Source organism: Lycorma delicatula, chromosome 10 (assembly GCF_047948215.1).
Source record: "Lycorma delicatula isolate Av1 chromosome 10, ASM4794821v1, whole genome shotgun sequence".
NCBI classification, from domain to species: domain Eukaryota; kingdom Metazoa; phylum Arthropoda; class Insecta; order Hemiptera; family Fulgoridae; genus Lycorma; species Lycorma delicatula.
In genome coordinates, this window is record NC_134464.1 from 23981896 (window position 1) to 24006426 (window position 24531).

At 29.8% G+C, this 24531-nt stretch overlaps 1 protein-coding gene across 7 annotated transcripts in view; it reads right to left on the reverse strand.

Moving 5' to 3' along the window:
- The window catches only part of beta-Spec (spectrin beta chain), a 216123-nt gene that overhangs the window by 36522 nt on the left and 155070 nt on the right, over nt 1-24531 (reverse strand). For all 7 annotated transcript variants that reach the window (XM_075377179.1, XM_075377178.1, XM_075377173.1 and 4 more), the window contains 6 exons: nt 22255-22499; nt 18439-18577; nt 16525-16609; nt 10260-10351; nt 7325-7429; nt 270-388 (listed from right to left, as the gene is read on the reverse strand). In XM_075377179.1, coding sequence (XP_075233294.1) covers nt 270-388; nt 7325-7429; nt 10260-10351; nt 16525-16609; nt 18439-18577; nt 22255-22499 — 785 coding nt within the window. The remainder of the gene's footprint in view (nt 1-269; nt 389-7324; nt 7430-10259; nt 10352-16524; nt 16610-18438; nt 18578-22254; nt 22500-24531) is intronic.

Genomic DNA, 24531 nt, shown 5'->3' on the forward strand with positions numbered 1-24531 from the left:
GGGGGGTAAATAAATTAGCATTCAGATATATTTATAGAAATATAATAAATACTAAAATATTAATAATTATTATCATCTTGTACGGCAACAACTAAATGGACATACTAACTGATATGGACATACTGGATGACAAAATATGTTGTGGATTACAGATGAAACAATTAAATCATTAAAAAAATGTTTTATCACAATAGTTTGATAATAAATTGAGTGAGAAATTTAAGTCCTGCAATTTGAAATGCAGAAAGAAATAAAAATGAGACATTTACCTGTCAGCAGCTGCCTCTTGCGGTGATGTTGAGGGTGTAGCTTGTTTAGCTGCTAACTCCTCTTGTCTTTTTCTCTCTTCTTCTTCTTCCTGTCTTCTCTTTAATTCCTTCAATTCAAACTGAAAACAGAAGTACACGTACAAATCCTATTAAAACTTCTTCTGGTAAAAAAATTACATAAATAGTGCAATAACACATCTTTACAAGAATATAGCCAAAAAAAGCCACAATTAAGCTAAGTAAAAAGCTATTTCAACCATAATCTTTGTTATCTGCAATTTTAAATTCATAGACAAAACAAACAAACTTCTGTCAAAAGAACTTCACTATACTTTTTAATACCATGCCAGATGTAATTCTCTAGTTTTGGTGGCTTTCTTCTACACACACAACTGAGAATATTAAGATCATATGTTAATATATTTAGGGTGTGCAAGGCTATCGTTTGACAATAGTCTTAATCACTTAACATGTTTGGTTAAATGAAAAATCAAATCGAATTTATAATTTGAAAACAATGCGTTAAGGATGGTAATATTAAAGTAATGGGAAAAAAGCTGTAAAAAAAAATGTACTTAAAAAAATGCATAGGATAAGCCAAAGACCACAATAAAGTGGTTTTGCTCTGACTGCAACTGACATAACTCTGAGTGAGTTTTAACGAGATCACATTAAAAAAATATTCTAATATAATTTTATTAATTTGTTATAATTAATTAGTAAATTAATTTAAAAAAAAAAGTTATTATTAAATAAGTTACGTATTAGTAAATTAAATTAAATTAAAATAACTAATCTTCAACAAACTTCAAATGATAAAAAGATATTAATCCTACAAAAAAAAATAATAATAAACAAATTATATGTAAAAAAAAGAGCTTATTTTGAAAATAAATTGTATAGCTTTGTATGTTGAATTTAAAAAAAAATTAAATTATCTCTACTTGTTTATCATTTGAGTGGAGGGAAAAGATTTTCAGCCCTTCCTCAATAACAATAAGACAAACTAGACGACAGCAAATGTAATAAGAGACAGATCAGCAAAATGTTGTTTATTTTTTTGGCTTTGATGTTAAAACTCTAATGATTACTTCATGAAAGGCCAATGCAGCAGTAGTATTGAAGGGCGCTTCACTTTTCTATACATAGAAGCTAAATACACATCAAGAGACCTATTTAATCTGCACTCAACCAAATCTAACTGCTACCTACATCTAGTATTTTGAATATAGACACTATTCTAATTTTCTCTAACTAAACCTGATTTAAATACATATTAAATTTTATCCAGTGACCCTTGATTTCATTAATATTGTTCACAAAAAAATTAATAAATCTTTTATGAAAATGAAACAATTTTATAATTTCTAACTGACAAAAATTGTACACTAATAATAAGGCAACTACTACTTATTAGTAACATTAAAATACTGCATTAGTTAATAAAGTGCACTAAAAGAACTGTACAAAAAAAGTTTTCATTCAAACAAATTACGGTGTTGAAATGTAAAAGACAGCCATCACTTCTGGTAAGTTATATGAGCCTAAATTTTTATATAACATAAGGCAACAATAATATGCAATTTAATACTGAAAATAGGGCTCCTATCTCCGTTTACATTTACCAAGATGCCCAAGTGGACACTATCAATAAAAATAATTTCCAACTGTAAATAAATAAATAATTTTATTAATTAAATTTAACTGAATAAATTAATCATATTTATTCAGTCATAAATTTTATGACTGAATTTTATAGTAATTCACTCATAAAATTTGTGGTTATAAAACAGTAGAAATCGTACCAAAGATTTTTAAATTCATAAGCATGCACAGATAAAAAAACCAGTAAGCAGCTAAGAACAGGACCTCAACTTCAAATAAATAAATAAGATTTATTGAAAATGTTAACCTTATAAACTACTCCTAGTTAAGTAACTGGCTGAAGATGTACAATCAGACAAAGATAAGCTCAGGAAAGAAGTCATATGATAATCAGAATAAAGGAGAGACTGAAATTCTTTTTTGTAAATAAGCCTAAGGGAGAATAAGAAAAATGTCAAAATAATATTAATCAGACAAGAAATCCAGGTGGTTACAAGAAAAAGACAGCATTAGAAGATAACAAATAACTTAACACTAATATGAAAACAAGAGCTCATGTCAAAAGTGTATATTAGAATGATCTTTGCATTACAGGGAAAACAACAGATATTCATTTAGCAGAATTTGCAAAGACAAAAGGGAAAACCAAAATGCTGCTGTACCAATTTTTCAACACTATACAAATTTTCATTGTATAATACATAATTACTTTTTTCTGTTTTTCTGGAAAAATCATAAATCTAATAAACTGTGTTTTAGGTACAGAAAAGAACTGGCATAGGAATTCAACTAGTACACCTTATTTATCCTAACTTGGTTTTGCACATCGACTGATGGTTTCAGCAGTTAGATTCAAATTGTCATCAGACCAATAACTTATCCATTACAGTAATTCTATTAGATGCTACACCAAAAAAAGATCACAAAACATTTATTTAAGAATAAAAAACTAAAATTGTAGAAGAAATATTTGGGCTCAGATAAAAAAGAGTGGTCATATTTAAAACAGTCTTAAAATAAACATTGGCCATTAAAGCTATATTTCATGTTTCTATATTAAAATGGTGTATTAGCACTGTCACAAGTATAATTACAATTTAGATTTAAGAAGCTACACTCAAAATTTTTGTTATGATTTTATAAATCCCAATTCGAGGAGTGAGCTTATAACAACTTATAGCTTTTTGAGCTATAGTGCAAAGTGCAATGAATATAGTGAAGCCAAAATCAATGGCTAATTTTTTATACTTAAGGCATACTTAATAATAACCCCATGCCAGGCATATAAGATAACATGAGTGAAGTGGTTTCCCATTGCCAATCTTCTTTTTAAATGAGCCAAATATACAGCATGCAAAGACCATTAATATGCAGATGATATTTAGTACTGCAAATGGCATCTTCATTCTGTTCACCACAGTAACTGGTTGAATAGTGAATACATTATTACTCTCAAAATAAACACATAAGCACATTCATCTGTAAGAAAGTTTGGGACAGATATGTAATTTTAGGGTTATATAATATTAAATTAGATTAACATGTCTTTTTAATCCATCAAATATATTCAAATTAAGCACTTTCAACTAGTTAAACAGTACTACAAGCAAATGAAGCCCACATTTTCACTATTCTGTTAAAACCAAACTTCAGCAGAATAATACTTAGGACAAACTGAATTGATTCATAATACTAATCACAAAATGCTATACCGAAATATTTTTTTCTTTGCTCCAAAAACTATCGGGATAATCGTTTGACATGAGCTCAACAAAACTATCATATCCATAACAACAGTAAACTAAACTAACCTTTTCATGATAATCATCGGTCTCATCCTCATAAAATACATCATTATCCGAATCAGAACTGTTAGAAATACTTCTACAATCAGAAGAACGGTTACTTACACTAAAACCGCCATTACCATTATTCCCAGCAACAGACCACTGCCTCGTAACACTGTTTCGCCAATCACTGTTATATAAGAATGATTTAGGTCTTCTACGTGTGCCGACCAGGCAATTATTTTCATTATAATTATTTTTTACTGGATTACCAGTAATAGTTTTAAATCTGCGTCTCAATTTTATTGGTCTATAAAGTCTATCACAACTATTTATAATAGATCTAACTATGCGTTCACTATTACAATTATTAAAGACTATTCTACTATTAATATTAACATTAACAGGATGATAATCGTTATTACAATTACCACTTTTTTTATCATTTAAATCATCCAAATGAACAGATGAGGTTGATGACGATGTAGAAGATGAAGGAAGTGTAGGCGGAGGACCAGGAAATGAAAGGACAGGATTAGGCAGACGAACACCACTAATAATCGATGATGAATCAGTCTCTGTATTAATGATAGTTCTATCACCAGCAAAATATGCAAATAGTGGAAGATGACAACGTGAGTTAAATTCTTTTAAAAATATCCTATTTATTTTTTCACTTCCGGTTTCACACTATTCAATAAATAAAATTAATTAATTTAAAAAGATTAATAATAAAACAAAAAAAAGTAAAAAGGATGAGTGCAATCCAACACCGACACCAGAATAACGAAAGTGACGCCATCACCAACATATTGTGTTAATAAACCACGTGCAGAAACAGAACATGCAACAACAAACAAAAATATAAATAAACAAAAAGTTAAGTTGAAAAGCCAAAAAATAAAATAAATAATAATCAAGTATTAGTTAATTATAACTTTTCCACATAAATGTGTAGTGTTAAAAGTAATATTTTTTAAATAATAAGACCCCATTTACCTTAGATCCTGGTCATCAGATTTCTCAGTAACCGTGTTAGAGGTAATATTTTATGATATTTTTAAGATAATAAACATAATGCATTTACATTTTCTTAAAAACAAACTAGTGAAACTTCTTGTGTTAAAGTATGGATAATAAACATTCAGTCCTTAAACAATTTTTTTTTTAATTGGTAAAAATATAATTTCTTTAATTTAACATAAGAATTAACCTTTTAAAAACCCATTAATTTCAATGTAATGTATCAGGTGAAATATTATAAGCAAATATTAAACACAATACTTAACAATTAATGAAAACAGACGAATCTGTGAACTTCAGGTATTTTAAACATGAAATAACTAAAGTGCACAAAAAAGCAACATTTTCCTAAACAAAAGCATGTAAACATTAATGTACTGATTGTATAAGTATTGGTTCAGTGAAGCCAGAAACAAAAATTAATTAATAATGAGATTAACCAGTTATTAACACGTTCAATATTACACCATAAACATATATGGTAGCACAGATAACACAGCAATATGCTATTAGAATAACAACCTCTTGTTTTATTGTAATTAACTATTAGTTTTTTCTCCAATTTTTTTATAAATCTGGTCAACAATTCCATATCAAAGGAGTTTATTTAAAATCATTTAAAAAAATAATAAAAAACTTAATTAATTAAATTTATCTTTATTAATTGGTATTTATCTTTGAGTTATAATTAAATTCAGGATGAAAATATGGCCGATAGCTGATATCTGTAGATCTACTCTTGTTCAGTGCATCTACTCCTAATAAATTTTCTGCTATGTCTATACATACCTTATTTCCTTCCAAAAATTATAATATAAAATTATAAATTTAATCTCAAACATAAAAATATTAATAATCTTGGATATACATAATTTATTTCTAACTTATAAATAAATTTCTATATTAGGCTTAAATATAAAAATAATAGTTCTGTATGTTTAACACAACACAGTGCAGAAAAGAAAATTTTACATCCAGTGAAAACAAGAGTGAACTCATAATACTAGAGTTAATATGATACTGGTTAATACAGGTATAAGCAAGTAACGAACTAGAGGAGGAAGAATGCCACCAGCAGCAACACACTACCAACATCATCTAATACCTTCTAACATTCTATAAAAAGAAAGACCATTAAATAAAAATTTGTAGAAATTTAACTGAACTGCTATAAAGTGCAAAAAAATTATCTCAATCAGAATAATAAGACAGTTCCCATTTATACCCGATTCTAGAAAATTAACTGAAATGCAACTTACTAAATCTAAAAAGATCATGTTAGTATAATCTGTTAGAAAAACACATACCAAACTAATTATATCAATGAATTAATAAATTCTCATACAAATAATACACTGATTAATATGAAATAGTTATTTTACATGCATTAAAATAATTAGGAAAATATAAGTCTTGTAAAAATTAATACCCAATTAAGCATCACTACTATTATACAAGTCAAAAAGAATGTGATGAATCAGAGTTAACCACCTAAAATAGTTTGTCGTACTCTATGAAATGGATCACTTAAGATGCTTTTATATTCTTTTTATGCATTTTTAAAATGCATTAAACTGAAAATCCATGACATGCAATTTACTTGATTTTGAAATACCAAAAACCTGTGACAGTGATTCACAGACAACTACGTAACTCTATGGTGATGTTGCAGATGAATCGACAGTATGATAAAGGAATGTAAGATTTAATCCACAGAGGGAGAACACACACAATAATGAGGAGATTAGGCATCTGACTGTTGTTGTAGATGATCTGTTGTGTAATGTCTATGAATTTGTCGGCTAGGATCAGCACAATCATAAAAAACTTTCACTCATTTGTCATATTATAATAGCACAATCATTACCGTCCATCACAGCTGAACAAAAATCAGTAGTAAATTGGTCCGTGCACTCTCATGATCAACACAATCTAAAACTGTACAATGAAACTACTTCAACATTTTAAGCAGGAAGTTTTTGATTATCTCATAGCTTCTTAGACTTGGCCTGAGAAATTTTAACCTTTCTATAAAACTGAAAACCTCATCAGAATTAGACTTGACTAGTTATGGAGAGCTGAAAGATACAGTGTCTCCATGTTTTAAAATCATTGGTGGCTGAAGAGTATAATAGGAAACAATATTTTACTTTTTGAGCCTAAATGTGACTCAGCAACTACTGAAAAAGACATATGTAGGGGTAAAAATAAAAATTTGTTAACAAATTTTATTGGATGCTTTCTAACAGGTACTAATTTCTGTACAACTTTCATTCACTATATTATTTTCAAAATTTGTATATTTTTAATTTTTAAAAACAAACAAATTTTAGGAGTGAAAGAAAATTTTACACAGCATTTTTTAATTAGCTTTCAAGCAAATGGTCATAATATTACAAAATAAAACTCTTTCTTTCTTTTTAGATGATTAGCTTACCATATAAGCTCAAGGCTTTTATGAAAAAACACAAAACGCAAGACAAAAATATTAAGAGAATGTAATCAGTATGATAAAAAACAAAACAAACAATCAATCTGCCTCAAAGGTTAACAACTAAAAACAGGAAACTAATATGAACTAAAACGTTTCTATAAAAACACCCAAAGTATATTAAATGAAATGTAAATGCCAATACATACAGTGGTCAGTCTTTCTAAAGCACCAAATCTTTCTTCTTGTGCTGTTGCTGATTTTTCAAAAGCTTCATGTTTCTTAATTAGATTTTCAACTTCATCTATTGTATGCTGCAAAAAAAACACAATATAAATTAGTAATAAACTTTTTAAATATATTTTAAATGAAACATATCCCACTATTATTATTATTATTGTTACTAATAAGAATAATTTTTATCTTATTTAAATCTTTTTTACCAAATTTATCTTTTTTATAATTAAGAGAAAAACATCACTCAAATACAATAAGGTTCAATTTTTTTTAATTATTCTGAAATCTGCCTGAAAAACTATAATTCTACAATAACATCAAGCTGTTCTCACAAACAAATCAACAACAAAGAATAAACTAGAGAGAAGAATATATCACGAACAGCTAATGATGGTTATATAAGGGATCTTTTAATTTAAGTCATCAGTGGAATTGTAAATAACATCTGCTCACAAACTAAACTGTGAACATCTCTCAATGAAAAGATTACTGAATTATAAAAGAATACATATAAATGCAGAAAGAGAAATTTTACAAACTACTCATTGTTTATGACCTTGGAAACATATATCTCTAAAACAGTCATAAAAAAAACACTTAACATAAAGGTGACTGTATCCACCAGCAAAGTAAAAACTTCTTACATTTTACTTATTTTAAAAAATTAAAAATTCTTTATTTTACTTATTAAAAAAAATTGAGCTTTTTACCATATTACACCTTGTTCTTTCATATTATTTTTGAATTTCAATTTTGTTGAAGAAAATCTATAAAGGATTATAGCAATTATGCAAAAAAATATAAAAATTAGCCTACGTTTAATCTGTTTTTTACGATAATGCAATGTTCTTTAAAAGAGATTACAGATGTGAAAAAATTTAAGTGACTCAGCACATTTAAAAATGATTTTTATCAATCACTGAAATACTTTTTTATTTTTCTGAAATCAGTTTCAATATGGGAAACATTTTTATAAAAGACAAATTGACATCTCATCCATTGATAATCATAGTAATTTGTTCACTGAACTATATGTTCAGTCAATAAAGGCAAATAATTTTTGAATTTTTTTTAATAATACTTACAAAATTTGATTCAACTATATAATAAAAAAAGGGACTAATAGGTTCCATAACCTATTAGAAAAAACAATTCTTAGACAGTGTTCCACAGCAAACAGGAGAGTAAAAAGCCTTCACTTTTAGGAAATTATAATTATTAGGAAAAAATAATTGTAAAATATAATATTTAGGAAAGTAGTCACATTTACATATATTACCGTATAAGCATTTCTGTCTATTTTAATAAAATTCTTTGTTTCATAATAAACTCTTATCAATCCCATTATGTCAACTGAAATCATGATATTACATATACTATAAATTTTGTTAAATAAACATTTTAGCGAAAAAGACTTCACATCTTTACCGAGCTGAATAGTATACTTTTGTTTACATGGCCACCATATACAAACTGACCATAACAAAAGTTTATAAATCAATTTAAAAAATAAAATTATTTTTACATATACTTAAATACTCATCTTTTTTTTATGTAATCAACTGATAAAAGTAATGGAAATTTGAAGTTATTCTGGCATAAAGACAAAATTCTTTTAGAATATAATTTAATGTAATTCTTGCAAGTTACCTTCATAAAGATTGACATTTTCAAGATCAAGGTAAGTGTAGAAAAAACAAAGTTTAATATAGTAAAAATCATACAGTTGTCTATTATGTGATTTATACATTCTTCAATACTACAGAAACTATATACAATAGTTTCTATAGTATTATATAGTAAAACAGTGTCAAATACTATAGAAACTGAATACAATATACATAGCTATAGTATGGCTTACGCAGCAAGTCAGATAATTGGGTAAAAATCAAATCATTTAAAATTCACATTCCAATAAAGACAACATGCTTGCCGTTTAATTTGTTGTTCTATTATGCTATTATACAGTGTTGTTCACGCATGTATAAAGTCAGAATCAATTTAAGAAAGATTATCCGAAGTGTTTTTAATGAAAATGCAGACTGCCAAGCGACTGACAAAGAAGTAAAAGTTATTCAGGATATAGCCAGTAGTCGTCAGAACAAGAAAGTAAACCAAATAACATGGTAGTGAAAATACCAAAATGTAAAATTATGTCTTTCCTAGAACGAGAGAACAACACAAATCGGGGAAAAATTCTTTTTTGTGTCATATACAGCAGAAGAATATAATATAAATAAATAATGCACTAAAAGTAATAGGTTAAATAATGCACTAAAAGTAATAGGTTGTAAAACTTACAGTATTACTTGTTATAACATTTTTTGATAGTAAATTAAACATATATAACAAAAATTGTTTAACATTAATAAAAATATTATTAATACTCTTAGAAGAGTATGTAATTGTGCCTATCAATTTTACAGCTGTTGATATTTTACGTCATATCTAAATTTTGTTTTTTTTTTGTACCAACAATAAATATAAGCATAAATAAGTTTAAAAATCCTGAATATGTGACATATTTTCTCTTGATATAATAACCTCACTATCTAAAGATTTTCAATATATTAAAAAACAGCATACATATTATTACTACTACTAAGCATGAAGTATATATATATATACCTTTATTAGATATAATTTGTTACTAAAATTTTACTCTTACCTCTCACATTTCAGAAAGAAAAAAGTAGTAATCATAGAGAAAATAGATATAAAAAAACATGTTAGTTACCTTTCATTATGTTTTTAAAAGATTATGTTATATGTAATAAACATATATTACATAATTAATACGTTAAATAATTTTTATTAACTTTCAGTGGTGGAAAATTTTTAATGTATTAGGCTACAAATGCGTTTTACAACAAATACAACAAAAATACATAACAATTAAATACTTACTCCTAATTCAGTACTCATAAGATATGGTTCTTGTGCTACAAGCCATGCTTCAGCAACTGCAGCATCTCTAGCAAACTGATATACTTCAAGAACTGGAACAAAAAAAATCCCAAAATTCAAATTTAAGAGATTAGTGGATAAAAATTTAATACAGTAAAGATGCCAGGGATGTACTTACTTTTCTTGCATGCAAAATTCAGGTTATGACATATTATAAATTAAAAAATTGCGACTAGGTCTTTGCCGATGTAAAATTTAGGTTTTACATATGAAAAAATATATTCAAATCTTTTTATAAATACGAGGGTTATTTTTTTTTTCAAGGTCGATCGGTCACAAAATTAAAACGACAGTGAAAATAAAAAATTTTTTATTTGTAACAAGTACTTACATAGTTACGCTATTTCTCTACATAGTCACCACTCCGATTTAGACATTTGTCGTAGCGTGGTACCAACTTTCCAATACCTTCGTCATAGAACGGAGTCGCCTGTGTTTTCAGCCATGTTTCTACACTGGTCAGCAGCTCGATGTCTGTGCCAAAATTTTGTCCTCCTAGCCAGCGTTTCATGTGAGCAAAGAGGTGAAAATCAGATGGAGCCAAGTCCAGGCTGTATGGTGGGTAATTAAACACTTCCCAACGAAATTGCTGCAGGAGCTTCTTTGTTACAGCTGCAGTGTGCGGCCGAGCATTGTCATGGAGAAAGATAATGCCTGATGACAACATTCCTCTCCACTTATTCTGAATTGTAGCTTTTTCACAAAGTTGTCTCCTAGCCAACGCTGGTAACTATGTAAGTACTTGTTACAAATAAAACATTTTTAATTTTCACTGTGATTTTAATTTTGTGACCGATTGAACCTTGAAAAAAAAATAACCCTCGTATCTCAATTAAAATTAGTCATACAACTTCTTTATTCAAATTTAACAGCATGTTTCAGGAAAAGTTCATATCAGGTATGATTAAAAAATATATATATATTATTGTAAATTGTAGTGATAAAAGTCAAAACAAAAAATTAAATAAAATAATGAAAAATTCACAAACTTTCACATAATACTTTCACACAAAAAAATCTGTTAACACAAACACCATTCAGCATTTGCTTGTAGCATAGAATGTAGAATGCTTATCAAGCATTCTACATCATAGAATAGTGATCTTTTAATTGATCATTTTTTTTAAATGTGAACTATGTTTAAAATTTTGTATTTTATTATTTTACTTAATTCAATGTTTTAACATTACAATCTACAATAATGAACTAGAATAATCTCACCTGTTAAGAATTTGGTCATAAAACATGTTATTAAACGTAAATTAGTCACAAGGTAGCTTTAAATAATGGTATTAATAAACTTTTAAAATATATTTAAGCAACTGAGAAAAAATTCACAATTAATTAAAAGCAGAACAAATTAGTTACATAAATATAACATTTTTGTTTCAAAATACCCAATATAAAGAAATTATTAATCTTTTCAAAATTACTAGAATAAGGCAGAACGAGTATCCCATTTTTCCAACACAATACGTAAATAAAATATAATCCTATGACAACTTATAACCTCAACAATTTTAATCCTAAATCACGTCTTATTAAAAATTTGTTACTTCTCTGAACAGAATTTTTTTTCCATTTAAATAGAACAAGCAATGCTATGTGAATAATGACTATGTCATATTTAGTACGTAACAATTGAATTATATATTACAATGAAGAATAATATGACATAGTGGATAATAGTATGTTAACAAGATTCATACCAATGTATTCAGGAAGGCAATTGAAGCAGTAATGTTAATTATTGGAAGTATATAGCTTAAACATTGCAGTGTAAGTTTATCCAAGAACAAGATGAAAATAAAAATTCAAAGCAATAATAACTAAGCAAAGTGTATTAATCTACTATGAATTTGGCAAAATCCCGTTTCATACATTTTTATCTAACCAATTAATACCAGTGAGACATACAGTGAAACTTCCTTTAATAAACACTTCCCAATAATGGATTACTCTTAACACCGGACACTTTTAGATACCCCAGCAGTTCTTAGAGTAGTATTAATAGGATAAAATACTTCTCAATAATGGACTACTTCTCAATAATTTGTTTACATGTTGGGAACTGCATCACTTCCTGCCAAGAAACTGATGTTATGATTTCAATCAATTCATCATCCAGCATGATTCGTCATCAGTTACGTGCAAGTGTATCTGTACATTGAACATGCATAATATTTTTGTTATGGTATAGCAGTGTATTATTTTGTAGCACATTTTCTATACATACGTTTACGTTCAATTTTGTATATTTTATAAAAATCATTACTACTACCATTACCACAACTTAAAATGTCTAAAAACGTAAAAGCTTGGCATTAAAAGAAAAAGTAGCCGTTATAAATGTCTACAAAAAAGAAAAACTCAAGTGTGCATGATAAGCCAAAACATTTTAATGTCAGGAAAGCTCAGATAAGCAGTATCTTAAAAAGCAAACTTGATTTCCTAAAGTCATGAACTGAAAATGACAATCAGTTAAGCAAACGTGCATTTCCTAAAACGCCAGGCCTATGGTTGACAATTTGACTTATGAGTGGTTTTGTAGGGCCCGTGCTAATAACATTCCAGTTTCTGAAACTTTGATATATGAGAAAATCCAAGAAACTTCTTAAGAACTCAGTTATAATGAGTTTAAAAAGCATCAGGATGTTGGATAGATAAATTCTGGATTAGACATAACGTTTCAATTAAAAATATTTGTGGTTAAATGTCTGGTGTTGTAGATGAAAATTTTGTGTCTGAGTGAAAGTAAAAGTTCAGTGAAATATGCACGAGTTATAACGAAACATTTTCAATTGTGATGAAACTTACCTTTTTTCCAGGTTTTGCCTAGTAACACAATGTGTTGAAAGAGGAAAAATGTACATAGGGGAAGAAATCAAAAGGTAGTGTTTTGTTGGCTTTGAGAATATGTCAGGTGGATTTGAAAAACCATTAATAATCGGAAAATCTGCAAAGCCACAATATTTTAAGGGCATAAGCATAAATTCATTAGAAATTGAATGGTATTCAAATAAAAAATCTTGGATGACTAGGGACATGACGAACTAGTTGTTAATTTTTGATCGTAGAATGGGAAGGCAAAATAAAAGTTATACTAATCTTGGATAATGCAAAATCCCACCCTAACATTAGCATACAAAATGTAAAATTGATTTCTTTCCCCAAACAGTACTGCAGTATGTCAACCACTTGATCAGAGAATCTTTCAGAACTTTAAAATTCAGTAAAGAAAAAAGGTGTTACAGTACTTATTGTCAACAATGAATGAAATTACGGATGCTGATGAGCTTTCTAAAAGCATTAGTGTGTTGGATGCAGTTTTATGGATTAGTATGGCAATAAAAGCAGGTTACTAATACGACAGTGAGAAATTGTTTTGTAAAAGCCAATATTTAAACCTCTGCTAACTAACTTCAATTCCAATATTGAAAATATTACTGAATCAAATCAAAATTCTGTAGAACAGACTGAATTACAAGAACTTCTTGAACCATTTGGAAACTACGAGTACCTGAGTATTGACGATGACTCAACAAAGAGGATGTATCGATTGACATCCGTGATCTTGTTGCTGTCTCAGACTTTCATTACTTCCAAAACAAATGACAATGATAATGATGACAATAAACCCAGATTTACTATCACATGTAAGGAAGTGACAAGCGAGGTTAGAAAATTAAAACGATATTTCTTATAAAAATAATTACCAGAAGGCATTATTTTAATATCAGAAGTGCAATCACTTACTGAAAGAAATATGTAACAGGACTTAATTCAAACTAAAATAGGCATCTATTTTAAACCACCTATGTATAAATAAATTGTACACATCCGTATTTGAGTTGTGTAACGAACATTGTTTTTTATTACATTTTAGTATAGTACAGTAATCCAAATCTTTATTTTATTGGTCAATTACAGTAAAGCAATATTATTTTTTTTATTAATGTATGAACATAGACAGTATTTTATTTTCAGAAAAACAATAAAGAAAGAATTTGAATTTTTATAATAATTTTAATTATATATATATTTTTTTTTTTAATTTAAATTTATATGAAATAAGTATATAATATTATGTTCTTCTCACACTGTTTCTTTTTTCTATACAATAACCGAACATAATACTGTATTTACATTTTTCTGAATACCAGACAGCTCTAAATAACGAACAGGTTGTTGTTCCCAAGCCATGTTCGATATTGGGAAGTTTTACCGTACTGACTATTAACATGTCATATAATCTACTGAAAAGTAAGCTTAAAATTTTGAATATTTTTGACATACAGGGTGATTCAAAGAAACGGGAAATTTTAAAAATTAAGTAACGTTAATGAAAATTTTTTTTTAGAAAATGAATTTTATTTCATGTAATTGTACAAATGTTGCCATTTTAGGATACATACATTTTAGTTTATTTTTTAAAGATGATATCTTCCAGGTGACACCTCTTCTACGTAAACACTCACGAAGTCTCTTCGTTAAATTGTTCATGGTTTGACATAACATCGCAACTGGAATTTCCGCAATTGCTTCTCGGATCTTTGCCTTCAGTTCTTCCGTTGTAGCAGGTCTACTGTGGAACACTTTGCTTTTAAGGTGACCCCACAAAAAGTAATCACAAGCTGAGAGATCAGTGATTTGGGAGGCCATCTAATGTCACCATTTCGTGAAATGACACGTTGTCCAAACAATCGACGTACAGCTGCCATCGATATTCGTACAGTATGTGACGTTGCTCCGTCTTGTTGAAACCAGGCTGTGTTAAGAATTGGTAGAAATCTCTTTTGTTGTTCCACAACAAAGGTTTCAAGCATGCCTATGTAACGAGCCGACGTCACTATTATCGCAAGACCGTTGTCATCCTCAAAAAATAAGGGCCTACCTACAACACTGTAAGATGACATAGCACACCACACGGTCACTTTCTGGCTGTGCAATGGACGCTGGTGTAGCTGCGTAGGATTTTCTTGTGCCCAGTATCTGAAATTTTGCTTGTTAACAAATCCACTGAGGTGGAAATGCGCTTCGTCTGACATCCACAGTTCGTGAACAAGCTCTTCATTATCATTTATCTTCTGAAGCATTATATTACAGAATTGTGCTCGCACAACTGCATCGTTCGGTTTCAGTTCCTGGACGATCTGCAACTTGTATGGATGGTATTGCAAGTCCTTCACTAACATTCTTCGAACACTTGAACTATGCAATTGTAAAGATGCTGAGAGACGACGGATTGACCGATGTGGACTTCGTGTGACAGCATCTTGTAAAGCTTGAACATTCTGTGGTGTACGAACGGTTCGCTCACAGCCTGGAGGTTTCTTTTTCATTGCCGAACCAGTTTCCTCAAAATTAGATATCCATGTTTTAATTGCATGTGTTGATGGAACACGGTCATGCCCAGATTAAAATGATGGTGAAATTCTCTACACTCTCCCTCCATGCTGTCATTGTTTTTGTAAAACACTTTGATAGCAAATGCACGTTGTGCACCACTCCAAGGATCCATGACAACTAAATGGCAGGTTAGGTTAGAGAGGCTGGCGCCACTTATCAAGTGGTACCAACCGCCCACGGCTGCCAACACAACTTTCAAAATTTCCCATTTCTTTGAATCACTCTGTATTATACACTTCTGTAGATTCCTACAACTGGTTACTTTTCACTTAAACATGTGTTTATAGGTACAACCTTACTACTATAAACCATAAACTTTTAATTAATTCACGAAAAATCTGGGTATGAGTACCCACAGTTAAAATTCAGAATCCATACGCAAATTAATCCAATTCTGTGGTATGAGTACCCACAGTTAAAATTCAGAATATATACGCAAATTAATCCAATTCTGTGGAAAAAGAGCTTCCTGTAATGGGTTTTAAATATAATTTTAAATCAAAATATTTAGATCATATTTTAGATAAAATAGAACTCTTCTAATCACTGAAAAGTAATGTATACTATTATCCAGACAGAGGAGAAATAGGACCAAGAAAAAAGAAAAGTTCAGTATCTGCCTATACTGCCTCACTTCCACTGTTAATGTTTTCTACTCAAATTAGGTATGAGAATTTTTCTGTGAAGGGCAAATCTCCCACTGCCTCCCAGATGTAAATACTCATATTTAAATCTTACAATATAATAAATAATTGACATACTTAAATAATAAACAAAAAGTAAATAAAGCACTGACTTAATTGAAGGTTCTCCCAACGTTCTTCCCAACGGTGCATTACTGCATTATTCTGGTTACTAAGAGACAATAACTTCTCTTTGATCTGTAAAATAATTTAAACAATTTTTTTTAATAAGAAATCTGTTAAAAATTTAGATTAGATTTTTGACTTCAGCAGGAATAGGATAGCTAGGTTTATCTGATAATATATAAGTTTGATTTTTTTGTAACCACCAAAATTATCCCTGAATAAAACACAACCTCACAGAATCCTGATAGTGACTGCCCTGCGAACTATCAAAAGGTGACAATATCATGTCTGACTGATTCTATGCCACCTACCTGAAAAACGGGGATGAAGGATGAAGAAATAGCAGAAGAAAAAATGTCAAACAGCTATCAACACATACCAACTGCCTCTGATTGGGTAATCACACCCATAAGATTTAGAACTCTAACTTCTATGTATAAATTTCTGAATTTTTTGAATAAGAAATTAATGAAATGATTTTTGTGTACTCAGCAAACAAGAGAAGTTCCACTTCCTTGAAATTTTACGTGAAAAGGTTTTGTAGTATTTTTTTAATTTTAAAGAAAAAACCATATTACTTATTTCCTTTTTGCCTTTAACAGCAGCATAAGGTCTCAATGAAGCCGCACCAAGTTCTGTTTTCTGCTACACTCATCCTCATTCTAACTGCTTCTCGTTACCAGCCTGTCCTTCCACCACTTCTTTTAAAGTAATTCTAGGTCGCCCTGTCTTCCTTGCACCTTCCAGATTCCATTCCAAAATCTTCCTCTTCCCTAAACAAAGATTCTTCTTCAAATTACATCCACTCCAACAACAAATTCTCCTTTAATCTGCACTTCTATCTTTTAATATTTACCTATAACTATCACAGTTCATCATTTATAATTACAAATCATTCTTACTCTTAGAATTCTTTGGAGGCTCCTGTTAACAAGAAACAGCAGCCTCTTTATATACACTTCTGTTAATGCACAGCTTTCACACCCATAAAACAGAATACTTTTGACATTTGAGGTGAAAATGTGATCGTTTACTTGCCAAGATGTTATTAGCTTTCAAAAAATTGAATAACTGCTTTATTAGCTTTTTGGATCATGTACACAATCAATATCATTCTTTGCATCACCAGTGACCAGTGATACCCAGACAATCTTTCCTCATCCTTAATATTTTTACCGTTCACTTTAAATTGAGTTTACAAATACATCGATTTTTCATTCACTGATTTTTAAAGGAAACATATATCTTCGTTTTCTAAATTGAATAATTTGCCCTTCACTTCATTAAGCTAATGTGAAAGATTTACATCATTAGCAAAATCTTCCAATTTATTCCAGCCCCTCCTTCATCTCTTTCTTCATCATTTATTCTCCTTAAATTTAATCTATCACTATTAAAAATGCAAGAGTTGAAATACAAATTTCTATTTAATTCCCGAACAGACAAAAAAACTCCTCTGGCAATCTTCTACCATTGCACTGTTTTGCAATTTCTGTTTACATCCTTAATCAAATTATTAATTTTCATTGGGAAGCCAAACTCATAATTTTCCTCATCAATTCTCCATCTACAGTTGAAAGCTCTTTTTTTAAACAGATGTAAATTAGTTCCATTTAATACTCAACAATATCAACAATGATTTCTGCCCACTAGTGTTCACCTGCTCTGAAAAAGGCATTTGCTTTTATTTTAAAGAAAAACCACGTCATTTGGTTTATATTGCTAATTTTATTGCTTAAAAATATAATCATTTATTTTACATTCTACATAAGGTTGTAAATATCTAACTTCACATCCAACACAGTTTACACACCTATTTGAAGAACATTTATTAATTTTCAATTAATAACAATAATGTCAACGATTAAAATAAAAACAATATAAACAATAGTTACACTCACCTCATTTGATGCATAATGATTTCTAGATAACAATTCTTTTCCTAATGAAATGCAAGCAGTGAAATTATCTTCTCTGGCATCTATTTCGGCTTTTAAGCTCTGATGGTTATTCATTAATAATTCTACCCCACTCACATCTCTGTAAACAGGGAAAAAATAAGCTATTAAAAAAATTTCACAATGCAAAAGATGTTTACTAATAGCACACACTGTGCACTAATTATACTAAAATACTCAATACCTAATTATGCTCAAATATTCAATATGCTTAAATCTGAAGTTCAAGTAGATTATACGAGGTCTATTCAAAAAATAACTCAACCTTTTTTAATTACGCGCCAACAGATATTTAGCGACATGCGGTTGGCGCCATTGATGTTCTGCAAATCCTTCTCTGTAACCACATGTTCTTGGACTGTTGATATTTCATTTAGTTTTTGTGTAATTGTTATTTGACTACAATGTCTTTAAGTGTTAGTAGCAATTTTTGTAATGTGTGTTTTTTGGAAGCAATATAACATTTTACATGAAACTGAGGATAACTTTCAAAGTGACTTTTCAAGTTTTGAAACAAAATATGGAGCTGATGCTCTGGGTCATATACAATGAATGGTTTTCACGATTTAAAAGTGGTTGTCAGTCAATTGAAGATGACTCTCGACCAAGAAGGCTTTTGACTTCAACTGATGACACATACGTACAGAAAATCAATGATCTGGTGCGTGCAAACCGCTGATTGACTGTCAGAGAACTTGCAGAAAGGTTAGCATCTCTACTGGATCATGCCATGACATTTTGACTGAAAAATTGACCATGCATTGAGTTATAGCAAAGTTTGTTCCTCGTTTGATGATCAAACAGCAGAAAGAACATTGAGTGGACAATTGCCAGCAACTCCTTGAACAGAACAACCCAATGACAATCAAACATTCATGCAAAGGATCACAATAGGAGATGAAAGCTGTGTTTATGGCTATGACATTGAGACAAAAGTTCAATCATCAAAAAACTGCACATTACAAAAATCGCTACTAACACTTAAACATGTTGTACTCAAACAATAACACAGAAACTAAATGAGATGTCAACAATCCAAGAATATGTGGTTACAGAGAAGGTTACACAGAACACAATGTGCCAACCGCACATCATTAAATATCTCCATTGGCATGTAATTAAAAACATTCAGTAATTTTTGGAACAGACCTTATACTTCTCAAATTTCATTCACACTCGAAGACTTAATAACAGAGTACAATATTTTAATAAATATCTGAGTACTTATTATATTTCAAGTTACAATAGACACAAATTAAATGGCAAATATATAAATACAAATTACTAGCAAATTTTTTAAAAAAATTTCCCCAAATTTAGATGTAACAGATTTAAAGATGCTAACATTGACCTTTTCAAGACTAACATACAAAGGTAAATCAAATATAAACCAGATTTTTTTGTTTTATAATTTATTGAAGGATAATAAAAATACATACTCGCAATATTATTTTTTTACTTAATTTCCTCTTTTGGAAACATAATTTTCCTAGTGGATAGATAGCTTTTTGATCCCACTATCATAAAATGAAGGTGGTCATGACATCAACCAATTGCATACGAACACTTCAACAGTAGCATCGTCTTCAAATTTCTGTCCTCCAAGTGCTTCTTTTAGTGATCCAAACAAACAATAATCGCAGAATGATAAGTCCGGACTGCATAAAGGGTGCTCCAGATATTCCAGAATAAAGATGCAATTTTTTCTTGAGTTTGAACAGCGGTATTGTGAAGTAGAATGACAGCTAAGATTGAGAATTAACGTCTTTTTTGAAAATATGTAAGTTTTGCTTCATCTAAAAGTTGGCAGCAGTATGAAGATTTCACTGTACGATGTTCATTGAGAAAATCAACATGCAAGACTCCTTTTAAATCAAAAGATATTGTGGCGAGAACCTTTCCAGCTGACAGTCGAGTTTTGGATTTAATAAGTGCAGTTTCTTTCTTTTCTTCAGCACTCCATACTTGCCTGTTTTAATTTTGGGCTGTAATTGTACATAAAAATTTCATTGCAGGTCATGATTCGATGCAAAAAAAAATTCTTCAGCTTGGTAATAACTCAACTGTTGACGCACCTCTAGCCGACAGAGCTTATGACTTTCAGTGAGAAAACAAGGGACCCATATGCTGTGATTTTTTTAAATCCAAGATTACCAGTAATGACTGTCAGAGCATTTCCATAGTTTATTCCAATCTCAGAAGCAACTTGTGCAATTGTTAATAAATGGTTGTCCTCGATAAGGCGAAAAACCATGAGAATGTTTTCAACATTAGCACTTGTCCTTGGACAATGTTGATGACCTTCATTATCAACTAGTTCTCATAATGAATGTTTGTGACCTTCATTTTTAACTAGTTCTCATCCTTCTGAAGACTACTTATGCCAATCATACACTTGAGTCTTTTTAAGCGTGTTGTCCCTGAACTGTGCCACAACTCTTCTCAAAATTTTGGATTGTTTCACACTCTCTGCTGTGAGAAATTGAATACACTGCAGAACGTATAATGAAACCTGCTGCTGACATTGTGGTACTGACTAGAAAAAACATAGTGAGCTGGCTTTTTAAGAGTAGGATCCCCTCCATGCATCCCTAAGTATAACACTGAAGAGCCATGCCCCTCTCAATTAGTCATGCATCAACAACAAAAATTCTGGTTTATATTTGATTCACCCTCATACTGTAAATCCTAGTTTACGCTCAGACTAGGTTACTTTATTAAAGTTAGTAATATTTATGTAGTCCTTCTCTATATGACTTATCACTTCACCTTCATTAGGAATGAATACCATTTTATTTCATTTATCATTTTAAAACAATTTTTTTTTGTAAACAAATTTTAAAACACAATTTTTATTATAAATTTAAACAAAATTAAGTCTTTCTTTAAACCAAACTAAGGAAACTAAAGACTAATCAATTACTATATTTTGAAAAGGATAAAAAGCATTTGAGAAAACTTTTTTCCAATTTAGCTAATTCTTGAATTTTGAAAAGGCACAAGCCAGGTGGTTGATCTATATTATTAGCAAAATAAAGCACACTGTTAAAATATGTCTCTAGCCATCGTTTCGAAAAATACTGGGGATTGTAATAGCCTGTCTGTTGACCAGTACTTTTAAATAGAATTTTTCTTATTTCTTGGCATAACCACGGTCAAAATAAAAAAATGTTCATCTATGTCGATTTGTTTCCATGATTGTAAATTTTAATAAGCAAGATCAATTTGTTCAGAGACTTGGGTATAATATGTGTTTATTTCATTCACTATATGTTCAATAATTTCAGGTGTTATTAGAGCTTTAACGAGAAGAAATATACCTTACCTTGGACACGAATGCAACAAATCGGGAATGTTTACTAACAGATTTCAACAAAACCTACAGAATCTAGTTATAGACTAGCTGGTAACACGATATTATTCTATTTCCAGCTGTTCGCTGCAACCTACCTATAGAGAAAACAGTTCAATTAAGCCAATAAAGTGCAGTACATAAATATCGATTTTTATCGGTGAAGTGGTTTTTTATCGATGAAAAAATTATATTAGTCATGTTAACATAATGATACTACTCAAGTAATAAAGTTCTAAAACAAGTTTACATGACCGTAGTCTGAGCAGACATTTTACTGCAGTCATGTAAGTGCGACGGCAGTCATGAAAGAATTAAGGAATATATTTTTTTTAAATTGTTAACTTCAAGAGAGATTAAATCAGTCAATTTTTAATTAAGACATCATGCCTGCCGATGTAGTTTACCTTGGTTTTTCGGAGGTGTTCATTTGTCTTACAACGTCATCCATCCAGAGCATTAAAGTTCGTACCATATTAAAGAATTTAAATAGATCACCAGTATCAGCAAGTTTCTGTTTTCTAGCATCACACATAGCTTGTAATGCAGCCCATGCACTAGTAACTTCTCCTTCTCTATTTGTAATTTCTTTTGCTTTATCACCGGCATATGAAGCTTGCAATTTTGCAGATTCATCTTGTATCTGTTGGACCTGAAATAATACATAAATAGGATCAATTTATGAACAGTTTTAGCTATGTCCTTTTTTTAAAAAGGCATCTAATGTTTAACAAATAAAACTAATATTCAAACAACTATACATAAACACAATGCAAAAAACAAAATCAAATAAAATTATTGCTTATTCAAAGTGACTGTCATGTTTGGTAGTGAAACACTGAAATGTGTACGTCGGTATGAATACAAAATGAATAATTGATGAACATGTACAAAGGACAATCCCTAGAGTGTCATGTAGTAAAATATGTAGAGTTAATATGTTTGGTTCTACAAGAAAGTGTAGTGCGTGAAACAAATGTTACTTCTTAAATTTCAAATTAGATATTTCACTTTCATATGAAACAGATAACTGAGAATGTAGTATGGAAGAGGTATGTTATATTAAGACAAAATAGAATAGGAAGTGAGAAGTGCATCAAGCAAACTCAAAACAAAAATAACTTAATGAAATAAGAAATAATCACATGCAGTTGTTAATGCCAACTGTCATCAGCAATGAAAAGATTTTTCTAATATAAACATATCTTAAAATAACCATAACATATTCATAACTTGAATATAAATTAGTAAATTTAATATATGCTCAAGTGACCGATTTTAGATTAACTTAAATGAAGATTTATTTTCTTCTCTACATGAAACAAGCATGAAAATCTAATGAAAAAAAAGTAATGCTTGCTGAAATGAAAACTGAAAATTTTTAATTCAATATAAACCACATCTGGTATATATAACCATAAATTTATATGAAATACACAGCATAATAAAAAACAACCAATAAACAATTCTGAAAGTACATTCAGAGTATACTTTCAACTGTAAAGATCAATGGTAAAATAAATTTACAAAAATTAAAAACCCCAGTGCAGTCAATCATATAAATTAAGTTGATTTTGATTTTTTTTTTTTTTTTTTTTTTTTTTGTCTTCAGTCATTTGACTGGTTTGATGCAGCTCTCCAAGATTCCCTATCTAGTGCTAGTCGTTTCATTTCAGTATACCCTCTACATCCTACATCCCTAACAATTTGTTTTACATATTCCAAACGTGGCCTGCCTACACAATTTTTCCCTTCTACCTGTCCTTCCAAAATTAAAGCGACTATTCCAGGATGCCTTAGTATGTGGCCTATAAGTCTGTCTCTTCTTTTAACTATATTTTTCCAAATGCTTCTTTCTTCATCTATTTGCCGCAATACCTCCTCATTTGTCACTTTATCCACCCATCTGATTTTTAACATTCTCCTATAGCACCACATTTCAAAAGCTTCTAACCTTTTCTTCTCAGATACTCCGATTGTCCAAGTTTCACTTCCATATAAAGCGACACTCCAAACATACACTTTCAAAAATCTTTTCCTGACATTTAAATTAATTTTTGATGTAAACAACTTATATTTCTTACTGAAGGCTCGTTTAGCTTGTGCTATTCGGCATTTTATATCGCTCCTGCTTCGTCCATCTTTAGTAATTCTACTTCCCAAATAACAAACTTCTTCTACCTCCATAATCTTTTCTCCTCCTATTTTCACATTCAGTGGTCCATCTTTGTTATTTCTACTACATTTCATTACTTTTGTTTTGTTCTTGTTTATTTTCATGCGATAGTTCTTGCGTAGGACTTCATCTATGCCGTTCATTGTTTCTTCTAAATCCTTTTTATTCTCGGCTAGAATTACTATATCATCAGCAAATCGTAGCATCTTTATCTTTTCACCTTGTACTGTTACTCCGAATCTAAATTGTTCTTTAACTTCATTAACTGCTAGTTCCATGTAAAGATTAAAAAGTAACGGAGATAGGGAACATCCTTGTCGGACTCCCTTTCTTATTATGGCTTCTTTCTTATGTTCTTCAATTGCTACTGTTGCTGTTTGGTTCCTGTACATGTTAGCAATTGTTCTTCTATCTCTGTATTTGAATCCTAATTTTTTTTAAATTCTGAACATTTTATTCCAGTCTACGTTATCGAATGCCTTTTCTAGGTCTATAAACGCCAAGTATG